Below are 19924 nucleotides of genomic sequence, written 5' to 3'. Positions count from 1 at the left end.
CCCTGGTGGCCACATGGTGCCCACCTTTCTCGCCCTGGGGCTGTCACCTGGAAGGCACCCTGTCCCAGGGCCTCCAACTTCTCTTTATGCTTCTCTTCACTCCCTGGCCCCCACCCAGACTCCAACCAGATCGCAGCCAGGGCTGAGATCATCTCATCTCAGAGATGATCATCTCAGATCATCTCTACCCCATCAGAAACTGCAGCCCACAAGCACGTGGCTTGGCAAGAGGATGGCACCTCACACAGAACATAGGCCTGGGTGCACATGCAAGGTCGAGGTCAAGGCCACGAAGCTAGGTCCTGGTTCCGCACACAGGCAGGCTCTCAACCCAACTTCCTGCCCTCACCTCCCACACTGGCAAAGCGGAGCTGTGGTACTGGCTGCTCACACGACGACACTCTGCGTGCCCCTGCAAGCCCCTAGCCCTGCCACCCCATCCTTCAGAGCCCAGTAACCCAGCACCTGGAGGGCCTCATGCCTCACAATCCTTGGACACAGGGGTTAGTACAACGTTAGTCCCAAAGCCAGTTCACAAAGCCCGCCCCGAAGCCAGGCCTGACTCGGATTCCAGAACTTGGAGCCGACCCAGGGACTACCCATCCCACCACGGCAGGCCACGTAGTGGACCTGGGTACATGGCACACAGGCAGCCTGCTTTCCTGACACCCTGACCTCCCACCTTCAACCAAGGGCGGCCTGCTTTGACGTGCCCACCCCTCGCTCCCCCATTCCCCCCTATTTGGGGTGTCTCCCCAGGCCCCCCGGGGTTACCTGAAGCAAGGCCAGATCTGCATCCTGGGCCAGCTGCTGTAGGTTCTTCACGGCAGACGTGGTCTTGATCACGCGCACCAGGGCCGGGGAGCAGTCGAGCGGGAGCTCGCCCAGCAGGGACTTCTCATCACTGAGAAGCAGCAGGGCGTGGTAGGGGCTGCGGAGTAGAGTCACGGGTCACCAGAGCATGCGAGCCACAGGCCTCCCCAACCAGGCACACGCCTCGAGCACACAGACACTGAACCCCGGAGAAGAGGCCGCCGGAAGGAGAGAGGCCCAGGGGCCTTTAAGAAGCCACCAGGATTGCAGTCACCTTCAGAAGAAACTAATTAGAACAAAGCTGAAGAAGGCCCAAGGACCCGACTCCATCCCCACCTCTGGGATTGCCCTGCAAATGTTTGCTGACTGAAAAAATGCGTGACTCTTTTCTAAGGAAAGAGTCCCAAATGCGGGAAAAGCAAAATCCTCACCACAGACTATGAACAGAACCACATTAAAACGTACTCAGCAAGGAAACCCAGGAGGAAGGACGTGGACTTGAAGGCAAGGACTAGGCGAGGGAGGGAGGGAGGGCGGGCCAGGGGTGCCTTGCTTTCTCTCACCCCCAAATTTGCTGTCATGTGCCCACATTTCTTTTTTTAGTTATAAAAGTCTCCAGGGAAACGGGAGACTTGGTGGGATGTGTGTGTGAAAACTGAGCTTAGCTCTTTCCTTGCAGGAAATCAGTTAAGTAACTGAGTTCCCACAAGCTCTGATTCAAATGCAGGAGGTCCGGTGAACAAACACTGTAAATAAAGACAAAATCCCTCCTGTACCCTGGCTTCCCGCCAGGATGTCTGACCCCTACAGCCCTGCCCAGGCCTGAGGTGAAGACCCTTGGCGCAGGACCCCAGGCCGTGCCCGAGAAGGCCCAGGGGAATCCTGGGGTTGGTAATTTCTGGACCAAACCAGACCCCAAAATGTGTGTTTTTACTTCTATCAACAGTAGAGCCTTACCTGCCAGTTTCTGTAGCAGGAAGAGGAAAAGACAGTTCTTGGGAAGAAGTAATTGGTAAAACCTCAGACAGAAGCTAAAGAGAAGAGCCCCCGAGGGGCGAGGGGCGTGTGCAAGGGCAGGTGCTCACCGGATGGCTTTCAGGCTCCGCTCGATGGCCTCGGGGGGGATGAGGCTCGCAGCAGCGTAGTGGATCTTATGCGGCAGGCAGAAGCCCACCTCCAGCCAGCTGTTGATGTGGAGCCGCACCACACCGGACGTGCAGAGGCTGCAGAGAGCAGGCGCGGCGACTGTCAGGTGCTACTGAGAATCCACACGGTAACTTGTGACCAGACACACAGATCACACAAAAACCCCTGAGGGTGCTTCTTCCAGGCACACTGCCAGTCAGAGGAAACTGCAAGCGAAGCCCTCCGGGGCAAGCAATCATCTTTGCACATCTCAGTATATTCAAGAGAAGAAAATGCATTAGGAACGCAGAACTGTATCCCTGGGTAGCCCTGGAATCTGCAGTCCAAACAGAGTGCCAGGGCTCTGTGAAGGCCTCCTGTGCAGAGGGGAGAGAGCCAGGCCCCCTGCACACCTGCCGAAGACCCCACCACACATGAGCAGCCAGGCAGGGCAAGGCCTGTCTCCAAAAAGGAGAGGTAGGCAGGACAGGAAGGGCGGGGGGTGCCAAGTCCCCCCAAGCGTCTTGTTCGGGAGGAGCACACGGCGCCCACCTTGCTGTGGATGCCAGCACCGCCCAGGTGTACCGCGGCAATGGCCCGAGCTGGCCTCGGCCTCACCTCATCAGCGACGGCAATCTGGTTCTTTCAGGGCCGAACACCGCAACCCTGTCCCTGACTCCTCCTTTCTCTTATATCCCGCCTCAACCATCCCACCTGCAGGGAGGTACAAAGTCCAGACCTTCCCTGCACCAGCCCCCATCTGCCCTCCGCACTCAGACCCCCACGGCTCCCATCCCATCTCGGCAGTCCCAGCCTGAAGCCCCACGTGACCTGCTCACTTTTCTCTGATGCCCTCTCCTACCGGAGGCCATCTGGTCCCCCGCCCTGCAACCGTCCCCACAACTCCGCTGTTCTCTGACTCAAGCGCTCCCTCCAGGTGACCCGGCTCCTTCCCTGTCTCAGGTTTCAACTCAAGCACTACCTTCTCCGGGAGGTGAGCTCTGACCCGGCCCTAGCCCCAGATTCGTGTGTCTTGAGCACCTGACCACAGGATGCAGTTTCCCTGACCAGAATTCAGTCACCAGGTGTGCCCGTGTTGCACTAACTGCTCCTCACACGGCTGGCAAAGTGTGGGGTACTTGGGGGGCACTGAGAACCATTTCGTGAATGGAGGAAGGAAAGGGGCCCAAGGAACATGCTAATGACTCTGGGTGGACTATCTCTCAGTGAGTCCCTGCCCGGAGAACACGCTCATGGGGGCCCCACGGCAGGCACGTGGCCCCATACGCCCTGCACCAGAGAACCACACACAAAAGACTTGTTTTCAGCAGGGGTTTCTGAAACCCTCCAGCGAGAAGCCAGCCGGAATGCGCCCACAGCCCAGTGCACAGCCCCGGGGCTAAGTGCCAACAGCACTCGGTGTCTGACACGGAGAGAAAGTGGCTGCTTGGGCAAAGCCCCCGTGGCTGGTGCTCACCACGCCCCTGGCAGGTGGACAAGAGAGGGGATGTGTCCCCACTGCCAAGGCCTGTACTGTTCTGACCCAGCTCTTCTCATCACATTCCAACCGCACTCTGCCATTCCCAACTGGCCGGAGAGGCCACGATGCCCACATCTGGCCCAGTGTGGGGAGGCCGTGGCTCAGGGGGAGCCCTGCGTGGTCTTACACCTCCCTCGGGGGCACCAAACGCACAGTGCCGGCAGGAGGCGCTATGGCCCTCGCTGCCCGCACCCACAGGCTGTTCTTACCATCTCTTTCCCGAAACGTCAAGCAGCAGACCAACTACCACGAGCTTCCCCGTGGGTCCGCCCAAAGAGCCAGGAGCATCGTGGCCATCAGGTTTCTCAAACAGGGAATGTGCAGTGAGAAAAAAGTGTGAAGAATGCAGAGCACATCTGTGACCTCCACAACCCCTAGGATTCCTGCCAACACCACTGTCTGCTCACTGCCAACCACCCCAGAGCTCCAGAACACCCTCAGCTTGCCCTGCCTGGAGGTGTCAGGAAGACCCACGCCACACTCCCAGGACACCTGCGCCACCGAGTGGTCCCCGGAGGGAGGGTCAGAGCACCCCTGGCAGCAGGGGTGGGGGCCACAGGCTGTGGCTGAGTGTGGAAGGTGAAGGTTGGGTCACTGCTGATGCCACACTCCCTCAGGGTGAACCCTGTGAGTGTCAGGATCTAGGGAAGAGACCCAGGGTCCTTCCCCAAGTTCCCAGAGGAGGATACTACTCTTGGGTTCTTCGAGAACGGAGTGCTAATAAGTAAATATGAACAGATGGAGACTCCCAGAGCCTCACCAAGTTTTGGGCAAGGGTCTTTGCAGGTGGACAGCTCCCATCAACCTCTGAAAAACAGCCTCTTACAGAATCCAAGTTCACACGATGAGAGAGCGCTCCAGTGGATGAGAGTCTCAGCATCCATGAACAAAAGGGAAGAGAAGAGTGAGGAAAAGCAGGGCTTGCAGGGAGAATGAACTGACAAAGCTACATGTGCAGACCCCTCCTCCGTTTCACTATGTACCTGGACAAAAAGGCTGGTGGACTGAAAATAGAGTCTTTTTATTTCTGAGCTGTCCTCTTTAGGATGTGGCTCCAAGTAGCAGTTGGAACACCACAGAATCAGAATTCAACACTGAGATTCCTACCATTTCAAAGGTAGCTGTTTTTGCTCCCCCAGGAGCTTGGCAAGGCCATGTACATGCCCACACTGGCGTGGGGTCCTCTTCTCCGGGTGGGAGAGACGCTCCCGTGTTGGTTCCCTGGTTTTCATGTGGATTTTACTCCACTTTTCCAGGCATCTGTTCACCCACTGGCAACTTCCATCCATGGAGTACTTCGCACTGGGACGCAGTGTGAAGAATCCCTGGCACGAGTCGGGAGGAGGAGCACACCCACCCACCCGGAGCCCCCAGGGAAGCCCCGCAAGTGCCCCTGCAGCAAGACAAGAGCCAGGAGCGGCACTGAAGTCTGCCAAGAGGAGGGAAGAGAAGGTCGGGCTGTTTTCAAAGCACCCTTTGTTTTTTTCCTAAAGCCTCCAGGGTAGAGGGAGCCCACCCTCTGAAAATCTCTGAGGCTACAGTTCATTTATTTATTTCTTGACTTTGAAATAGAGTTGACGCACATTGCTGTATCAGGTTCAGGGGTTTGAAGGTTCTCTTTATCACTCAGTGTTCACCAGCACAAGAGCAGTCACCACCGTCTGTCACCAAATAACATGATTCCATTATTAACGAGTATATTTCCTATGCTGTATAAAGTACAATTTCAAGACAAGCGTTTAGCAGAGCAGGGGTCTGGGTTCCTGCTATGCTTGTACTTCTATTTCCAGGGCAGTCACGTTTGGTCCGGAAACACCGTGCAAAAAGCACCCCCCTCCCCCCAAGCAAGGCTTATCCAGCCCGTCCCACAGCTCTGGGCCAGATAGGGTCGCCTAGCCCCATCTGCCACGCGAGATAGATGCTCTTACCAGAGCCCCGAGTCCTAAAGCGATGACTGTGCATATCCTTTAAGGCACGCTCTTATCTTTCCTATCCCAGGTGGAAATGCACTGTGTACAAGCTTGCTCCATTACCCTCACACCTCACTGCCCGAGGACGAACTTTAGCCAAAACACCCTTGTTTGGTCTCGCAGGCAACCTTCACCCTGCCAGCCCAGCACCTGCTGGCCACTCTGGTCCCAGACACAGCCAGGCTTCCTAGTCCATGGAGCGGATGCTGCTCACAATCCAAGAGGTGCAAGCAGGCACCAAGTGGCCCGCCGTGACCCTTCAAACAGAAGTTTTTATGTATGTGCTTTTTACAGGCAAAGGGAGTAGAAGTCCCGGGACATTAGCAGAGGTGTCTGGGGGCCAATCTCTGCTCTGGAGGGGCAGCAGTGGGAGGCAGCAAGGAACAAACTCAGAGTCCCCAGTGCCACCTGCCTGGCCAGGGCCCGGACAGCTCCTCCAAGCTCTGAGGACTCTTGGCCCCACCACAGGCCTCATTAACTCTGAAAACGGTGCAACAAACACTTCATCAAAGCACGGAATCCACAATCACACGACTCCTGTTTGTTCATTCCTTTGACCACCAGTGGACAAGCCGTGCTTCCCCACGCGCCAACCACAAGGTCAGTGTTACAGAAAGCGAAGGGGTATCCCTGACCTCATGTCATGGGACACACCACCTAACAGTCACACAAAAGAGTGGGACACTGTCACTGAGATCACCAAGCTCCATGGAGAGACACAGGTGCTAGAACAGTCAGGGTAGGCTCCTGAGGGATTCATGCTGCCAGCCTATACTCATGGACACTTGGGTCCCAGGGCACAAGGCCACCAGGCTAGTCGGCCACACCACAACCCTGGATTTTAATTAAAACAGCAAATCCAGAACCACTCCTTTGAGAAGTTTCACCCCAACCTCTAGCCTCCACATCTCACATCTTCCGGCCTCTCACTTCTGCTTGGAGAAAACCCTCCCTGGGGTTTTCTGGAAATCTGTTGGGAAGTTGACAACAGGAGAAGGTGGCTCTGTGATCTGTTCTACCAGATCAGTCATGTAAACTCAAGTCTCCCTTCTTAGCTCCAAAGTAAGCCTACCCTACAGCAACAGGCCAGGCCATACCTCAAGGCAAAGGGAAGGCCGCAGGCCAGGGGGGCTCCTGGGTAGTCACAGAGCCACTGCTGTTGCCAGGCTGGGACAGGGTGCAGGGGGAGTGCACCACTGTCCCTGGGACTCCCTCCAGACAGGCACTGTTGCCAGCTTACCTGAGGTGGGCCCCAGGACCCACAACCTGAGCAGGGTGGGGTCTGAGAACAGAAAGGGTACATGGGGGTTCACCCCGAGAAAACAAGATCCTGAACACTAACACACCAGGGTGCCTGGGCTAGAGGAAGGAGGGCAACTGCTCAACAGTGGGACCCTGGGAGCCTTTTCTTCCCCAGAACAGATTCCTTTAAAGGGAATCCGGTCCAGAAGGACCTTTAAAGGGGCCTTCTCCTTTAAAGTAATGTCCACCAGGGGGCGCTGTGCCACCTCAAGCTCTGAGTCGCTTCAGGCGGGCCAACTACCCAGGACTTCATTCCCTCCAACTTGCGGTTTAAACATCAGAAATTGCAGTCCGTTCTTTCTTTAGACATAGTAAGTGTGGTTCTGGTTTGACGTTTACTTTACCTCCAGGTTAGGCTGAATTTTGCTTGTGGTCTAACCCTAGCTGAGGTGTAGAGAGTCCCACTCAGAAGGCAACACTTCTCACAGAAGGGGTTTCTGGCACCAGCCAACCCAAGGCCAGAGAGCAGCACTTCTCCTACTGCAGAGACAGCTTCAACGTGATCACGAGCGGTGTCATGAGAGAAAGGGACGGGGTGGCTACGACATTAGAGACCCCACTTCCTAACGCCCCGAGGCCCACACCCAGCGGTCACCAAGATCAGGACAAAGGAACTGACTGTGTCACAGAGGACAGCTCTGCCTCCTTTATGAGGGCACCCTTCCTCCCAAGAGAGAGATGAGCTGGGATCTGGGCAGAGCTCAGAGAGAAAAGGGAGATGTGCGAACTTGTGAAGACGCAGACAGCTGTGCCAGGACACCATTCTCCACCCACTACGCCGGTACGGTCCAAAAGTTCACCAAGACTCTGTGCCGGCAAAGCCAGAGAAGAGGTATCTCCTGTGTTGCTAGTGGGGGGAGGGTACAGCCTGAGGCACAAGCCCCAACGGGGAAATACACCAAAATTACAAGTGCATTTTACCTCTTCAACCCGGCCATTCTACTCTCGGGAATTTACCTCGTAGATACATAGGCACACGTACACAGTGACATGTGCACGGAGCCGACCAGCAGGTCTTATGGCACCAGAGGCTGGTACCAACTAAATGCCCAAGGGAAGGGCTGGCTGGCTATGCAGAAAAAAAAAAAAAAAAAAGAGTCCCTGAGTGACTCAGTTGGCAGAGCGTCTGACTATCGATTTCAGCTCAGGTCACGATCCCAGAGTCGTGGGATCGAGCCCCACACCGGGCTCCACGCTGAACATGGAGCCTGCTTGGGATTCTCTCTCCCTCTCCCTCCGCCCCTCCCCGACTCATGCGTATGCTTGCTTGCGCTCGCTCTCTCCCTGTCTAAAATAAAAAAATTAAATTAAAAAAAAGAAAAATGAAAAAGTCCTTCTTGGCCAATACAGAGAGAGTCTAAGCTACATGGTTCAACTACGAAGGCAAAAGGCAGGCCGCACGTACAGCGTGAAAGGAGAAAGGCTGTCTGTGCCCACCTGTGTGTGCCTCAGGCCCACCTGTGAGGGACGGCACAGGACACACGGCTGTCTGCTTAAATGCATCCTGCCACCAGAACGGGAACTGGTGGTGGTACAGCAGGAAAGAAACTCAACACTCTGATTTTCAAACTTGATGGATAGGTGGCCTTTCAAAAGCTTTGGTTAAAACGGCAAAAAGAATGAACATTTCCAAAATGCTCATAACAAGTATCATTGGGTATGGGACTACAGACGGGCTTTGTTTTCTCTTTATTTTTCTATATTTCCTAAGTATCTACGATGAACACGTATTATTGGTAAGATCGGGAAAATTATTAACATCAAAAAAAAGGAGAGGATGCTGGACAAGCCACCTTTTCTGCGCTCCAATAACATGTGGTATCGCCGGCCACACTCTTAGATCCAGCACACCTCCAGGGGGTGGCATGGAGCCTACCAGGATGGAACGAAGCCCCAAGAAGGCCAGGAGAGGGCACTGGGCTGCATGCAAGGACACGGCCCAGAGAAGACTGCACCTCCATGCCGTCTGTGCAGCAACATGCCTGGCACTAAGCGGTCCCCTCCGGTGTGAGTGATGGCTCCTCGTGAACCAACAGTCCTGGAGTAGAGGGGGAAGGCAAAGCTTTCAGGGGAACTGTCACTTGGACACCTGCCCACCCCCCACTCTCCACCTCCCACCTGCACTGCAGACCCAGGGTCAAGGAGTGGTGGACCCTCGTTAAAAAGAGGTTCTTTGCTTGTCCACAAAGAGACTGCTGCGAACACCAATATAATTGGAACTGTTACCTTCTGCTGTGTCTGCAAATGTCTGCTGCTCTCCTACACTCAGGCCCCAAGCCCCAAGCCCCTCAGAGCCAGGAGGAGCACCCTCTGACCTTCAGTTTCCTCGTGGGTGAGGAGGTGACAGTGACACCGTCTTAGAGGACAGACCCAGAACTTGGCACTGTGTCATGCTGACCCTGCATCTAATGATGCAAAACACTTTCAGGCTCTCCCATGTGACTTCAGGTTCAGTTCTGGGAGGGACTGTCCCAGCAGAAGGGCTCTCTCACCCCCATCTCAGTGGCACCACAGGACAACGGCTCAGGCAACAAGGCCCACAGGGAGATGCACCAAGCATGCCACCCACCTGTCTTACCTGTCATAAGCTTCCTTAAGGTCCCTGGCCAGCTTGCACTTGGGCAGAATGTGATGGAACGGGGACTGAGGACCATCGTTTGCTGCAAAAATCGTAACACGGAGAATTCAGAGACTCCAAAGCAAGAAAACTTGCCAAGGTTGGAATGGAAAATACCTTTAAAAACAAATTTAACTGAAAATAAATTGTAAGTCATTTTAAACCAAATATCACACCATTCCCTACTGCTTTTTATAAAATCTGTGCATCCAGTTGAATGAAGATGAGACTCAGGCTGCTTTGTTTGCAGTCTTTATATGGAACTTTTGTGTTTAAACGTCACCACTGGTGCCCCCTGAGCCTGCAGCACTGGAACAGTCCAGGTCACTGGCAGCCCCCAAAGCGTCCCCTGAGACCACCAGAGCCACCTTCCACTTGGTGAGTGGGTGCTGCCACACCTCATCCTCCTCACTCACACTAACGCAATTTTTTAAAGTTTACTTATTTTGGAGGGGCCAGAGAAGGAGAGAGAGAATCCCAACTTGGTTTCAGGCTCCATGCAGAGCCCAACATGGGGCTCGATCTCACAAATCGTGAGACCATGACCTGAGCTGAAATCAAGAGTCAGACATTTAACCAACTGAGCAACCCACGCACCCCTAATGCAATTTATTTTTATGATCAAAAGTCTTTCATTAATCCTTTCTCATAAATGCCTTAAAAATATGTAGTTAAATTGAATTTTTACAAAATTTCCTGTGATAGGGACGTCTAGGTGGCTGAATTGGTTAAGTGTCCGACTTTGGCTCAGGTCATGATCTCACAGTTTGTGAGTTCGAGCCCCGCGTTGGGCTCTGTGCTGACAGAGCCTGGAGGCTGCTTCGGATTCTGTGTCTCCCTCTCTCTCTGCCCCTCCCCACTCATGCTTCGTCTCTCAAAAACGAATAAACGTTAAAATTTCCTGTGATAAAGTCACAGACCCTAAAGAGAATGTTCTTTTAAAAACAGAACTTCTAGGAGCGTGTGGGAGGCCCAGTCGGTTAAGCATCCAACTCCTGATTTTGGATCACCTCATGATCTCATGGTTTGAGAGTTTGAGCCCTGAGGTGAGCTCCACACTGTTAGTGCAGAGCCTGCTTGGGATTCTCTCTCCTTCTCTCTTGCCCCTTCCCCACTCATGCTTGCTCGCTCTCTCTCTCTCTCTCAAAATAAATAAGTAAACTAAAAAAAAAACCCTTCTGGATTGTTATTAACATATAACTGCCAAAACATAATTATACATTTTGATAGCTATCAAATATAAAAAGCAAATTTTCACTGAAAATGCATGTGAGCTGGACACTTCACGTATGGTGATCGTTACTTTTACTTATTGCTAAAATTAGACTGGGTTCACCTTCAAATCTATTTCTACTTTCTCTCTTTATACAGGCGCTGACCTGAGATGGACGTGGCATGTGTAACAGGTAGGCCTTTCTCTGTGCTTTGAGGTATTTACAAAATACCAAAATCCACAAAAAGATCTACTGGCAAAAAAAATTTTTTTCGAACTTTTTAAAGATTTTTCTTTCGAACCCCAATGTGGGGCTCAAAGTCACAACCCCGAGATCAAGATTCACGTGCTCTACCAACTGAGCCAGCCAGAAGCCCCTGGCAATTATTATTTTTAATTGGTCAGCTGATAACTCAATCAGGTCCTTCATCAATTTAGTTGAAAGCAAAGAACTGGAAACCACCCTCTTTGCCAGCTCGATGATCCCGCTGGCCCCTCTGCGTGTCCTCCCACCACAGGCGAACATGGCCAGCGAGAGCAGGGCTGGGTGGGCAAGGCCCAGTCTGCACGAAGAGCCATCCCGCAGCAGCTGGGGCAAGGGAGGGAGGCAGTGGAGGCTGGGAAATCCATTTAAGTGCATCAGGTCAGGAGAGCTGCTTTCCAACTGTGATCCTTGGGGCACCCTCCTGTGCACCCCAGGAAGATCACGTGAAGGTCACATAACCTCCTGGTGCCTCAGTTTCCACATCCGCAAACCTGGGTCAGGGTCCCTGCCTCAGAAGGCTGCCTGCTCTGCTGTGTGGGGGAGAGACTCCTGTCACACTCACCATCAGCTACCGCGGACACCTCATCCTGCAGCGCCAGGATCAGCTTGGCCTCTCTTGTGAGATACTGGCAGCGGCGCTCCTCGTGCTGCAGCACGGTGGCGATGCGTCGGGAAAGGTTGTGCAGGCAGTTTATCACTGATGGGTCCGCGTTGGCCTGCAAGAGAGGGCGCACGTGACTCAAACGTAGCACACGTGCACAGCCGACTCAAACCATTAAGAACTCTGTCCAGGTTCACTGCTGTCCCCGGTTTCCCGTGTCCCCTCTAGGGTCTGTCCCCAGAAACACCAGTGCTCTGAGCACCCTATCCTGGGAATCGATGCCCGGATGGTAACGCAGAGACGGTTCTGTGGGGTCCCCCGGCTGGTGGGGCGGGGGAACGCAGGCATTTCCTATAAGCAGAGAAAGGCTCCCGTGCTACAGGGCCCCACACCAGGGCCATCCAGGACGGCACGGTACGGATCAGGCAGCCACTCCAGGCCGGACAGAGGTAGCCCACTGGGGCAGCGGAAGGCACAGATCCACTACCCACCTGCTGCGGCATTCTCTCGAGTGGGATTCTCTCGGGTTAGAGACAATGCCCGACAGCGGTACCTCCCTCTCCACTTAGTTTGATAGAGCCTACCCAGAGCACAAGCCCTGGCAGCGTGTGGTCACCAGTGTGCTGCTGACTGTTGGTAGACGGGACCAGGCTACGTGATCACACAGGTGACATGGGGTGTACTAAACAGAAGCACTACACCGACTGTTCACTAACCACGCTGTCTGCAGGAAAAGAGGCTCTTTCCAGCAGAAATAAGCATGGCTCACAGAAGTCGTCGGCAGGATCCAGGCCACCCATTCCCCACAAGCTCCCCTGGCACCCCTGTGCTAACTCTGGAACCTATCAGACACGGCAGCCAGGCCAGGCAGGCACACCCACCCGGGCCAGGGGTGGAGCAGGCAGCTGTAGGGTCTCTGAAGATGCTCCACAGAGCAGATAACTGGCCAACCATGACTCAGTGTTTCAGGAGGCCGAGAGGGCGGCTGAGTCATCTTAGGGGTGGAGGTGGGAGAAGGGACGCGTGGTACTGCTGATTAAAACCTCTGGAACTGCCTCCCCTCCTGTTTATCTGGCAGGCAGGGCCCTGCCCTCAGGGTGTTCACAGCCTGCCTTCTGGACCAAAACCCAACCCAGACTCATCACCTGGACTTGGAGAGATTTTCGAAACTCCTGGCAGATTTCACGCTCGCAAAGAGAACGCACACCTGGCAGCACACCTGTGATGGAGAGAGGACTGGACACTGCTTTCAATGCTGGGCAGAAGCCCTGCCCCTTCGTGTCAAGGACAGCCCCTCAACAATGTTCCCCCACAAGATTGCGGAACTGGAGGGCCTAGGTTATAAAGTATGTACACATGCTTTAAAACAACATAGACTTTTAGAAAAATCCATGTCAAAATACTCTTAGCGGCACAAGAGAAGAAGGGGAATGATCCTGAGCACACGGCTGTTCCCTTGAAGAGTAATCAACTCACACCTAAGAGCCTGACCCTATGCTCAAGATCCCACTGGCTGGGACAGGACCGTGTTTTAAGTCAGATGTCCAAGCCCACCTGTGCCATATTCCCAGGCGTGCGAGGGGGTGTGTTCACCCAGGCGAGGCCGGATGACCTACACTGACAGCGTGTGCTGGGGGGTCCTGTTTGGCTTCACAGGCCGGGTACCACTCCAGGTACCTGCACAGCCCAAGGCTATGTGGCCACAATGGGAAAGCTAGCACCTCGGAATTGCCCGGTCTTGAGTGGGAGCTCTGAGAAATGCCACATTTGCCCCACAGGTGATGTGAAACAGCAGGAAATTTAGGGTATCGCCTGTGAGACTTTCTTGCTCCCCAAAACATGTACCCAAATGTAATGAGGCCTTCGGAGCAAATGTCCAATTTGCAAGCAATACATGAAATGAAGACGAAGCAGGATGCGATGAATCCCAACATGGAACATTCATTGGGACAATGTGAGAGGAGAGTCCTAGGCTGGCAGAGACCTACAGGTTCTCATCCTGGTCCAGGCCCACTGGAAAAATATGGCAACTGAAGAAAGTTTCGATAGACTAGGCACCAGGTGACAACAAACGATGGCCAATTTTGTCAGGTGTGAGAGGGTATCGTGTTATAAAATAAATGTCCGTACTTTACAGAGATGTTGTCCGAAGTACATAGAAGTGAACAGACATGAAGTCTAGGACTTGAAACACATGAGCAACAGGCGGGGTAGAGAAGCCAGGGTGGCCGGGTGACAGCTGTGGGACAGCAGAGACGGGTGTAAGAGGGTTATCAAACTACTGTCACCGATCTGGGGTTTGTTTAAAACTTTTCAAAGTAAAAAACAAAAGTATACATTTTTATAAGACTACTAAAAAGGAGGAAAAAAACCTGTCTACCCTACAATACCAAACCTTTACATTACTGAAATTTCCTCCCATTCTTCGACATCATGGCCTAGGCTACATGAAGCCCTGCACCACCTCGTTTCCTGCTGCTTCTACCCGGCAGCAGTCCTCTCTACTCCTCCAGGCTCTGGCCTCCCCTACTCCTCGACTCTAACAGCCCAGCATTGCCAGGAAAATAATCGCCACTTTGTCGAACCCTTCCCCAACTACTGGACATCAGAATGAACCTCCGGCCTCGTTTTTATTACAAAAGCCTTCACACAACTTTAAAACCGGCTTGTTTTCTGGACTGCTATATCCAAGGGTGTCACACATTCTGCTATCACGGGCTGTTCCCCAGAGAGGAGGGCCCGCCTGCCCCTGTCCAGGGCGGGGCCGTGGCTGCTTCTCACCACCCATTTCACAGAGGCTGCCGGTACTGACATGTGCAGAGCATTCGCCAGGATTTTTGGTCTTTGGTTTCTTACCTGAATTCTCTCTCTGGATGTCTGCATTATGTCATTTCGCAAGGCAGACCCTTGTACTACTTACACTGTGAAAATGCCAAAACTATAAAAATGAAAGTCTCCTCTTAGCACCTCACACCTCAGGGACAGCCACTGTTAAGCAATCATTTTGTCTTAACATGCAGGGTTTTTTTTCTTTTTTTAGTGTTTTATTTTGAAAAGAGAGAGAGAGACAGACAGACAGACAGACAGTGCAAGTGGGGGAGGGGCAGAGAGAGAGGGAGACACAGAATCTGAAGCAGGCTCCAGGCTCTAAGCTGTCAGCACAGAGCCCCATGCAGGGCTCAAACTCACAAGTGGTGAAATCATGACCTGAGCCAAAGTCGGATGCTTAACCAACTGAGCCACCCAGGCGCCCCAGAAGGCCTGTTTTAAAAATTAAGCTCCGGGACGCCTGGGTGGCTCAGCCGGTTAAGTGTCGACTTCGGCTCAGGTCATGATCTCGTGGTTTGTGGGTTCGAGCCCCGCATCGGGTTCTGTGCAGACAGCTCGGAGCCTGGAGCCTGCTTCAGATTCCGTGTCTCCCCTCTCTCTGCCCCTCCCATGCTCATGCTCTGTCTCTGTGTCTCAATAATAAATAAATGTTAACAAAAAAAAATTTTTTAATTAAGCTCCATTATAAAGGAGCTTTTCTCTGACATTATTTTGGTTTTGAGCCATTCATGCAGTGAATGTGGTATGGGCTACACACACAAAAACTCTCAACATAAAAAAGCACCTTGAGACTTAGAATGATACCCAATTTTACAGGTGCCCTCTCTGCTCAGCCTCATTTCTGCCACTCTGAAGGTTTTCTGTTTTCTTTGTCACTGAGAACCAGTCACTTTGGTCTGGGACACTTCTGTAAAAAGCCATCATGCAGATTACATGGGCCCAGACAGAAAGAACTACTGAATATTTTGGTGAAAACAGATGGTGAGATATTTCAGAGAAATTCCATTATCTAATAGTTACTAAATATAAATAAATTTTCTAGGTAATTCAAAGTCCTTTCATAATATTAGCCAGTTTCTACCCAGGAATGCTTTTTATGCTTATTTGGATCCCTTATATTTTGACAGCTTTATTGAAAAGAAATTTCCTCTGACACAACTTCAGACAGCACTGGCAACTGCCTTAAGAAACTATCAGTTTCGGGACGCCTGGGGGGCTCAGTCAGTTGAGCATCTGACTTTGGCTCAGGTTACGATCTCACGGTTCACGGGTTCGAGCTCCCACGTCAGGAGCTGTACCCTGGCAGGGGAGGAAACCCAAACACCACAGCCCAGGGACTCAGTTGGGAAGAACTTCTAGGTTCTTCTGTTCAGGTGAAGCTGACCGCTTGGGTGAGCTGACTGGCCATCCCTCCCTCCATCACAGTGAAGCCAAAGAACAGCAGGTTAAGGAGGCACCAGCAGGGCGAGGAGAGGCACTAATGCACAAGACCAGGGGTCTCAGGCCTTCCCTTCCCTTCTCCCCATCCACTCCGCAAAGGGGAAGCAACTGCATGGGACAAAGGAAGACGGAAAGGTAGAACGAAGGGAGCAAGGCAAGAGAGGGAGGAAGCAGACAGAAGCCGTACAGGATGGTTACCTGAGGGCAAGCTCATCTGTATGGGAGGTGAGCTGGGGGCAGCACACAAGGACTAAAGGAAAGGCCCTGCATCTTGTGATGAGATGTCCTCATCACAGGGTCCGCCAGCCCCCGCACAAGTGCCAGACGAGGACTCACAAATGGCGAAGGAACTCATCACCAGCAGACCGCCACCGCAAGAAGTACAGTCTTTCGGGCAGAAGGAAAATGACAGCAAACGGAAATGTGGATCTGGAATGTGGATCTGGAATGTGGATCTGGAATGTGGATCTGGAAATGTGGAAGCGAATGAGCAGCGCAAATAGTGACTGCACGGGTGAACACGTGATTCTCTTTCTTGTTACGTATGTCTCTCAACAGTTAATGCCAGTATCCTGTGGGGTTTACAATACAGGCAAAGTAAAACGCAGGACAAGGTAGCACAGAGAGCAGAGAGGAGAAACGTGCGAATACTGTTGTAAGGTTCTTATGTTACATGTGAAGTTATAGATGGACCTCTGAAAAGGTGATCTTGGTAAACTGAAGATGTTTACTAAAACGTTAATTAAAGGGGTGGCTCAGTCGGTTAAGCATCCGACTTCGGCTCAGGTCATGATCTCGCAGTCTGTGAGTTCAAGCCCCGCATCGGGCTCTGTGCTGACAGCTCAGAGCCTGGAGCCTGCTTCGGATTCTGTGTCTCCCTCTCTCTCTGCCCCTACCCTGCTCGTGCTTTCTCTCTCAAAAATAAATAAACATTAAAAAAATTTTTTAAAGAAACTATCAGCTTACATATATATATATATATATATATACACACACACACACACACAAATACATATATACAGATACATATATACAGATACATATGTGTATACAGATACATATACACACACACACACATATATATATATACACACATACATAAACATATATACACATAAAGGAAAATAACAATGTTGGTGAGGAGGTCGGTAAGTTGGAATGCTCACACATTGCTGGTGGGATTAAAACAGGACCACCCCGGTGGAAAACAGTCTGGTGCTTCCTCCAAAGGCTATCATATGACCCTGGAATCCCACTCCCAGGTGTGCACGGTATACCGAGGAGAAATGAAAACATGTCCACGCAAACATTTGGATACAAATGTCTATAACAGCACTGTTCACAATACTGTATTGTTGAACATATATTATTCTTTTATTTACTTATTTGAGAGACAGAGAGAGAGAGAAAGAAAGAGAAAAAGAGAGAGAACGAGCGGGGAAGGTGCAGAGAGAGAGAGGGACAGAGGATACGAAGTGGGCTCTGTGCTGACAACAGAAAGTCCGATGCGGGGCTCGAACTCACAAACCACGAGATCATGACCTGAGCTGAAGTCAGATGCTTATCAACTGAGCCACCCAGGCACCCTGAACATATATTGTTCTTAATGGCTAAAAAGCAGAGACAACATAAACATTCATTAACAGATGAATGGATAAACTGTGGTTCATCCATATAACACAATACGATTTGGCCATAAAAAGGAAGAAAGTCCTGATACATGGTACCACATGGGTGAAGCTCAAAATCATTATGCTAAGTGAAAGAAGCCAGATACCAAAGGTCACGTATTATAGGACCCAATTTATATGAAAATGCAGAATAGGAAAATCCACAGACAGAAAGTAAACTGGTGGTTTCTAGGGGCTGAGAGAGGAGGGAAAATGAGATATAAGTGTTCTCCTTTTAGGGCAATGAAAACGTGCTGGCACTGACAGTGGTTACAAAACGTGGTTACTAGATGCCACCAAACCACACTTTAAAATGGTCAAAATGGTAAATTTTTGTTATGTGTATTTTATCCAGAAAAAAAAAGGGGGGGGGGGAGCATACTAAGGGTAAACTCTTCCAGCAGCTCAGGAGGAGCTTGGCAGTAGCTGGATCAGCTCAGCAGTCTGAGCTCGGAGCCAACCACTCACCAGAAGTGAGCTGCTGCTACTCTTCCCTGACCCTCCTCCCTGATCTACCCACCTGTGCTCTTCAGCCATTTGCACACTCACTCACCCTCAGGGCAAACACCACATTAAAAAGAATCATGGTGGGAGCTTCCCTCTTTGGAGATGGATCTGTTTTTGAGACCTGTAGAAGAAACGTAATTCTAATGAATGAGAGTTACCATGTTCCAAGAAATATCTTGTTTAGTGCTATTCTTCAGGCATGGGAAAAGGTTCCAGAATATACCCAACCCTGAGAAAAACAGAGCCCTAGGGTCTTGGAGAAGTGATCAGCATCCCTGTAGAGGCAAGCACTGGCGGCATAGACGGACTGAGACACAGGTGAGACAAGAGTGGGAAGGTCAGTGCTATGACCCAAAGTGACAAGACCACCCCAGTCAATGGAGGTGAGCTGAAGTGTCCACACGAGACAAGATGGGGAGAGGCTCAAGCAAACGGGGTGTTCTCTGCCAAGACTCTCTGTCACTCAGTGGTGTTTCCAGTGTCAACCCGGGTCCTCCCAGGCTGTCTCGGCCCGGTATGGCAACCACTCAGGACAATTAAGAGACAAGATAATGCTCAGAGCCAGCAAAGACCAAGCTGCCACTCTGTCATCCAGCCAGCCAGCCCAGTTCACAAACACCAAGGTGAATACCAGTGTTGCCACCAGGGGGCATAGGAGTTCGGGCGGGGGAGGGGAGGGAGTGCACATCCCCCTGGGTCATCCCAAATGGGCTCTTCATCCCTGCTTGCCACTCCAGTTCTGTAGGGTATAACTCCTGACAAGCTGTCAGATCTCCCCTCTGTCACTCACAGGTCATCAGTGGGGACTGAGCCCTGTCTCCAGGGGCCTCGGTAAAGAGGAAGGATGCCACCCGTGGGGCCTGGTGCATGGCCCCACATCCCGGCACCCCCAACTGCCTCAGAAGCTCCTTCCATGGGCTGATTCATGGAAAAGATTTGAGGACTGCAATTTCTGGGTCATATAAATGGAGCTAAATCTTATACTGTCTTATCAAAGACCTGATTCTGCCTGAGTGCAAAGGACCGACTGGCAGGTTCTGGTGTGCAAATTCCCCTGGGTGATGGTACATTGGATCTTGTTAAAACCCCTCAGTACTGTACCATTTCATTCATCACAGAATGCACATAGAGGGTTTAGCAAAAGAGAAAGAACTAAACTAATAATATTTGCTATGGTATCATCTAAGAGTAAGAAAAAATACTTGTACCACTTTAGAAACAGACATCTGAGATATAAAAGGGAAGGCCACATTCAGGAGAGACCCGGAATGGGGCAAGAACTGAAACCACAGGAGGCCTGTGAGAGTGTGCAGCGGACAGCAAGCACCAGGTCAGGTCTGCCGCACAAAGGCTGCCTTCACCGGAGCCAGCGTGGGCCACAGGCTCCCCAAGGGCCTCAGAAACAGTGTGGGCCATGTCTGCCCGGGGAGAACCTTACCTGCCCAGGTAGGGCCATACCTGCCTGGGAAGGCCATACCTGCCTGGGGAGGGCCACACCTGCCCGGGGAGAACCCTACCTGTCCGGGGAGAGCCATACCTGCCCGGGGAGAACCCTACCTGCCCAGAAAGGACCATACCTTCCCGGAGAGAACCCTACCTGCCCGGGGAGGGCCGTACCTGCCCAGGCAGAACCCTACTTGCCTGGGGAGAGCCACACCTGCACAGGGAGAACCCTACCTGTCCAGGGAGGGCGATACCTGCCCGGGGAGAACCCTACCTGCCCGGGGAGAACCCTACCTGCCCGGGGAGAACCCTACCTGCCCGGGGAGAGCCATACCTGCACAGGGAGAACCCTACCTGCCCAGGGAGGGCGACACCTGCCCGGGGAGAACCCTACCTGCCCAGGGAGGGCCATACCTGCCCCAGAGCATGCTGCAGCAGTGTCGGGTGCCCAACAAACCGCACGTTATCAATCTTCAGTTCAAATTTTTGGCCACACATTTCAGACTTGGTTGCCAAAATTGTTGCCAGAATGACATCCGAAAACCTTAAAATTATAAAAGGGTAGAGTGGAAATAAGTAAACAAAGCGT

The 19924-nt window shown here is 52.2% G+C and overlaps 1 protein-coding gene across 6 annotated transcripts in view; it reads right to left on the bottom strand.

Moving 5' to 3' along the window:
- Nucleotides 1–19924, bottom strand: part of NPRL3 (NPR3 like, GATOR1 complex subunit) — a 42774-nt gene that overhangs the window by 8709 nt on the left and 14141 nt on the right. For 5 of the 6 annotated variants that reach the window (XR_006294317.1, XM_043561188.1, XM_043561190.1 and 2 more), the window contains 6 exons: nucleotides 19750–19879; nucleotides 17939–18013; nucleotides 11408–11561; nucleotides 9329–9410; nucleotides 1899–2036; nucleotides 775–931 (listed from right to left, as the gene is read on the bottom strand). Coding sequence is in view for 5 of the 6 variants with exons in the window: in XM_043561188.1 (XP_043417123.1) it covers nucleotides 775–931; nucleotides 1899–2036; nucleotides 9329–9410; nucleotides 11408–11561; nucleotides 17939–18013; nucleotides 19750–19879 (736 nt within the window). In the remaining variant the exon portion in view is untranslated. The remainder of the gene's footprint in view (nucleotides 1–774; nucleotides 932–1898; nucleotides 2037–9328; nucleotides 9411–11407; nucleotides 11562–17938; nucleotides 18014–19749; nucleotides 19880–19924) is intronic. The other variant, XM_043561192.1, reaches the window with a different exon arrangement.

Source organism: Prionailurus bengalensis, chromosome E3 (assembly GCF_016509475.1).
Source record: "Prionailurus bengalensis isolate Pbe53 chromosome E3, Fcat_Pben_1.1_paternal_pri, whole genome shotgun sequence".
Taxonomy (NCBI): Eukaryota; Metazoa; Chordata; class Mammalia; order Carnivora; family Felidae; genus Prionailurus; species Prionailurus bengalensis.
Note: the sequence above shows the minus strand (reverse complement) of the source record. Positions and strands in the feature narration are given on the sequence as shown.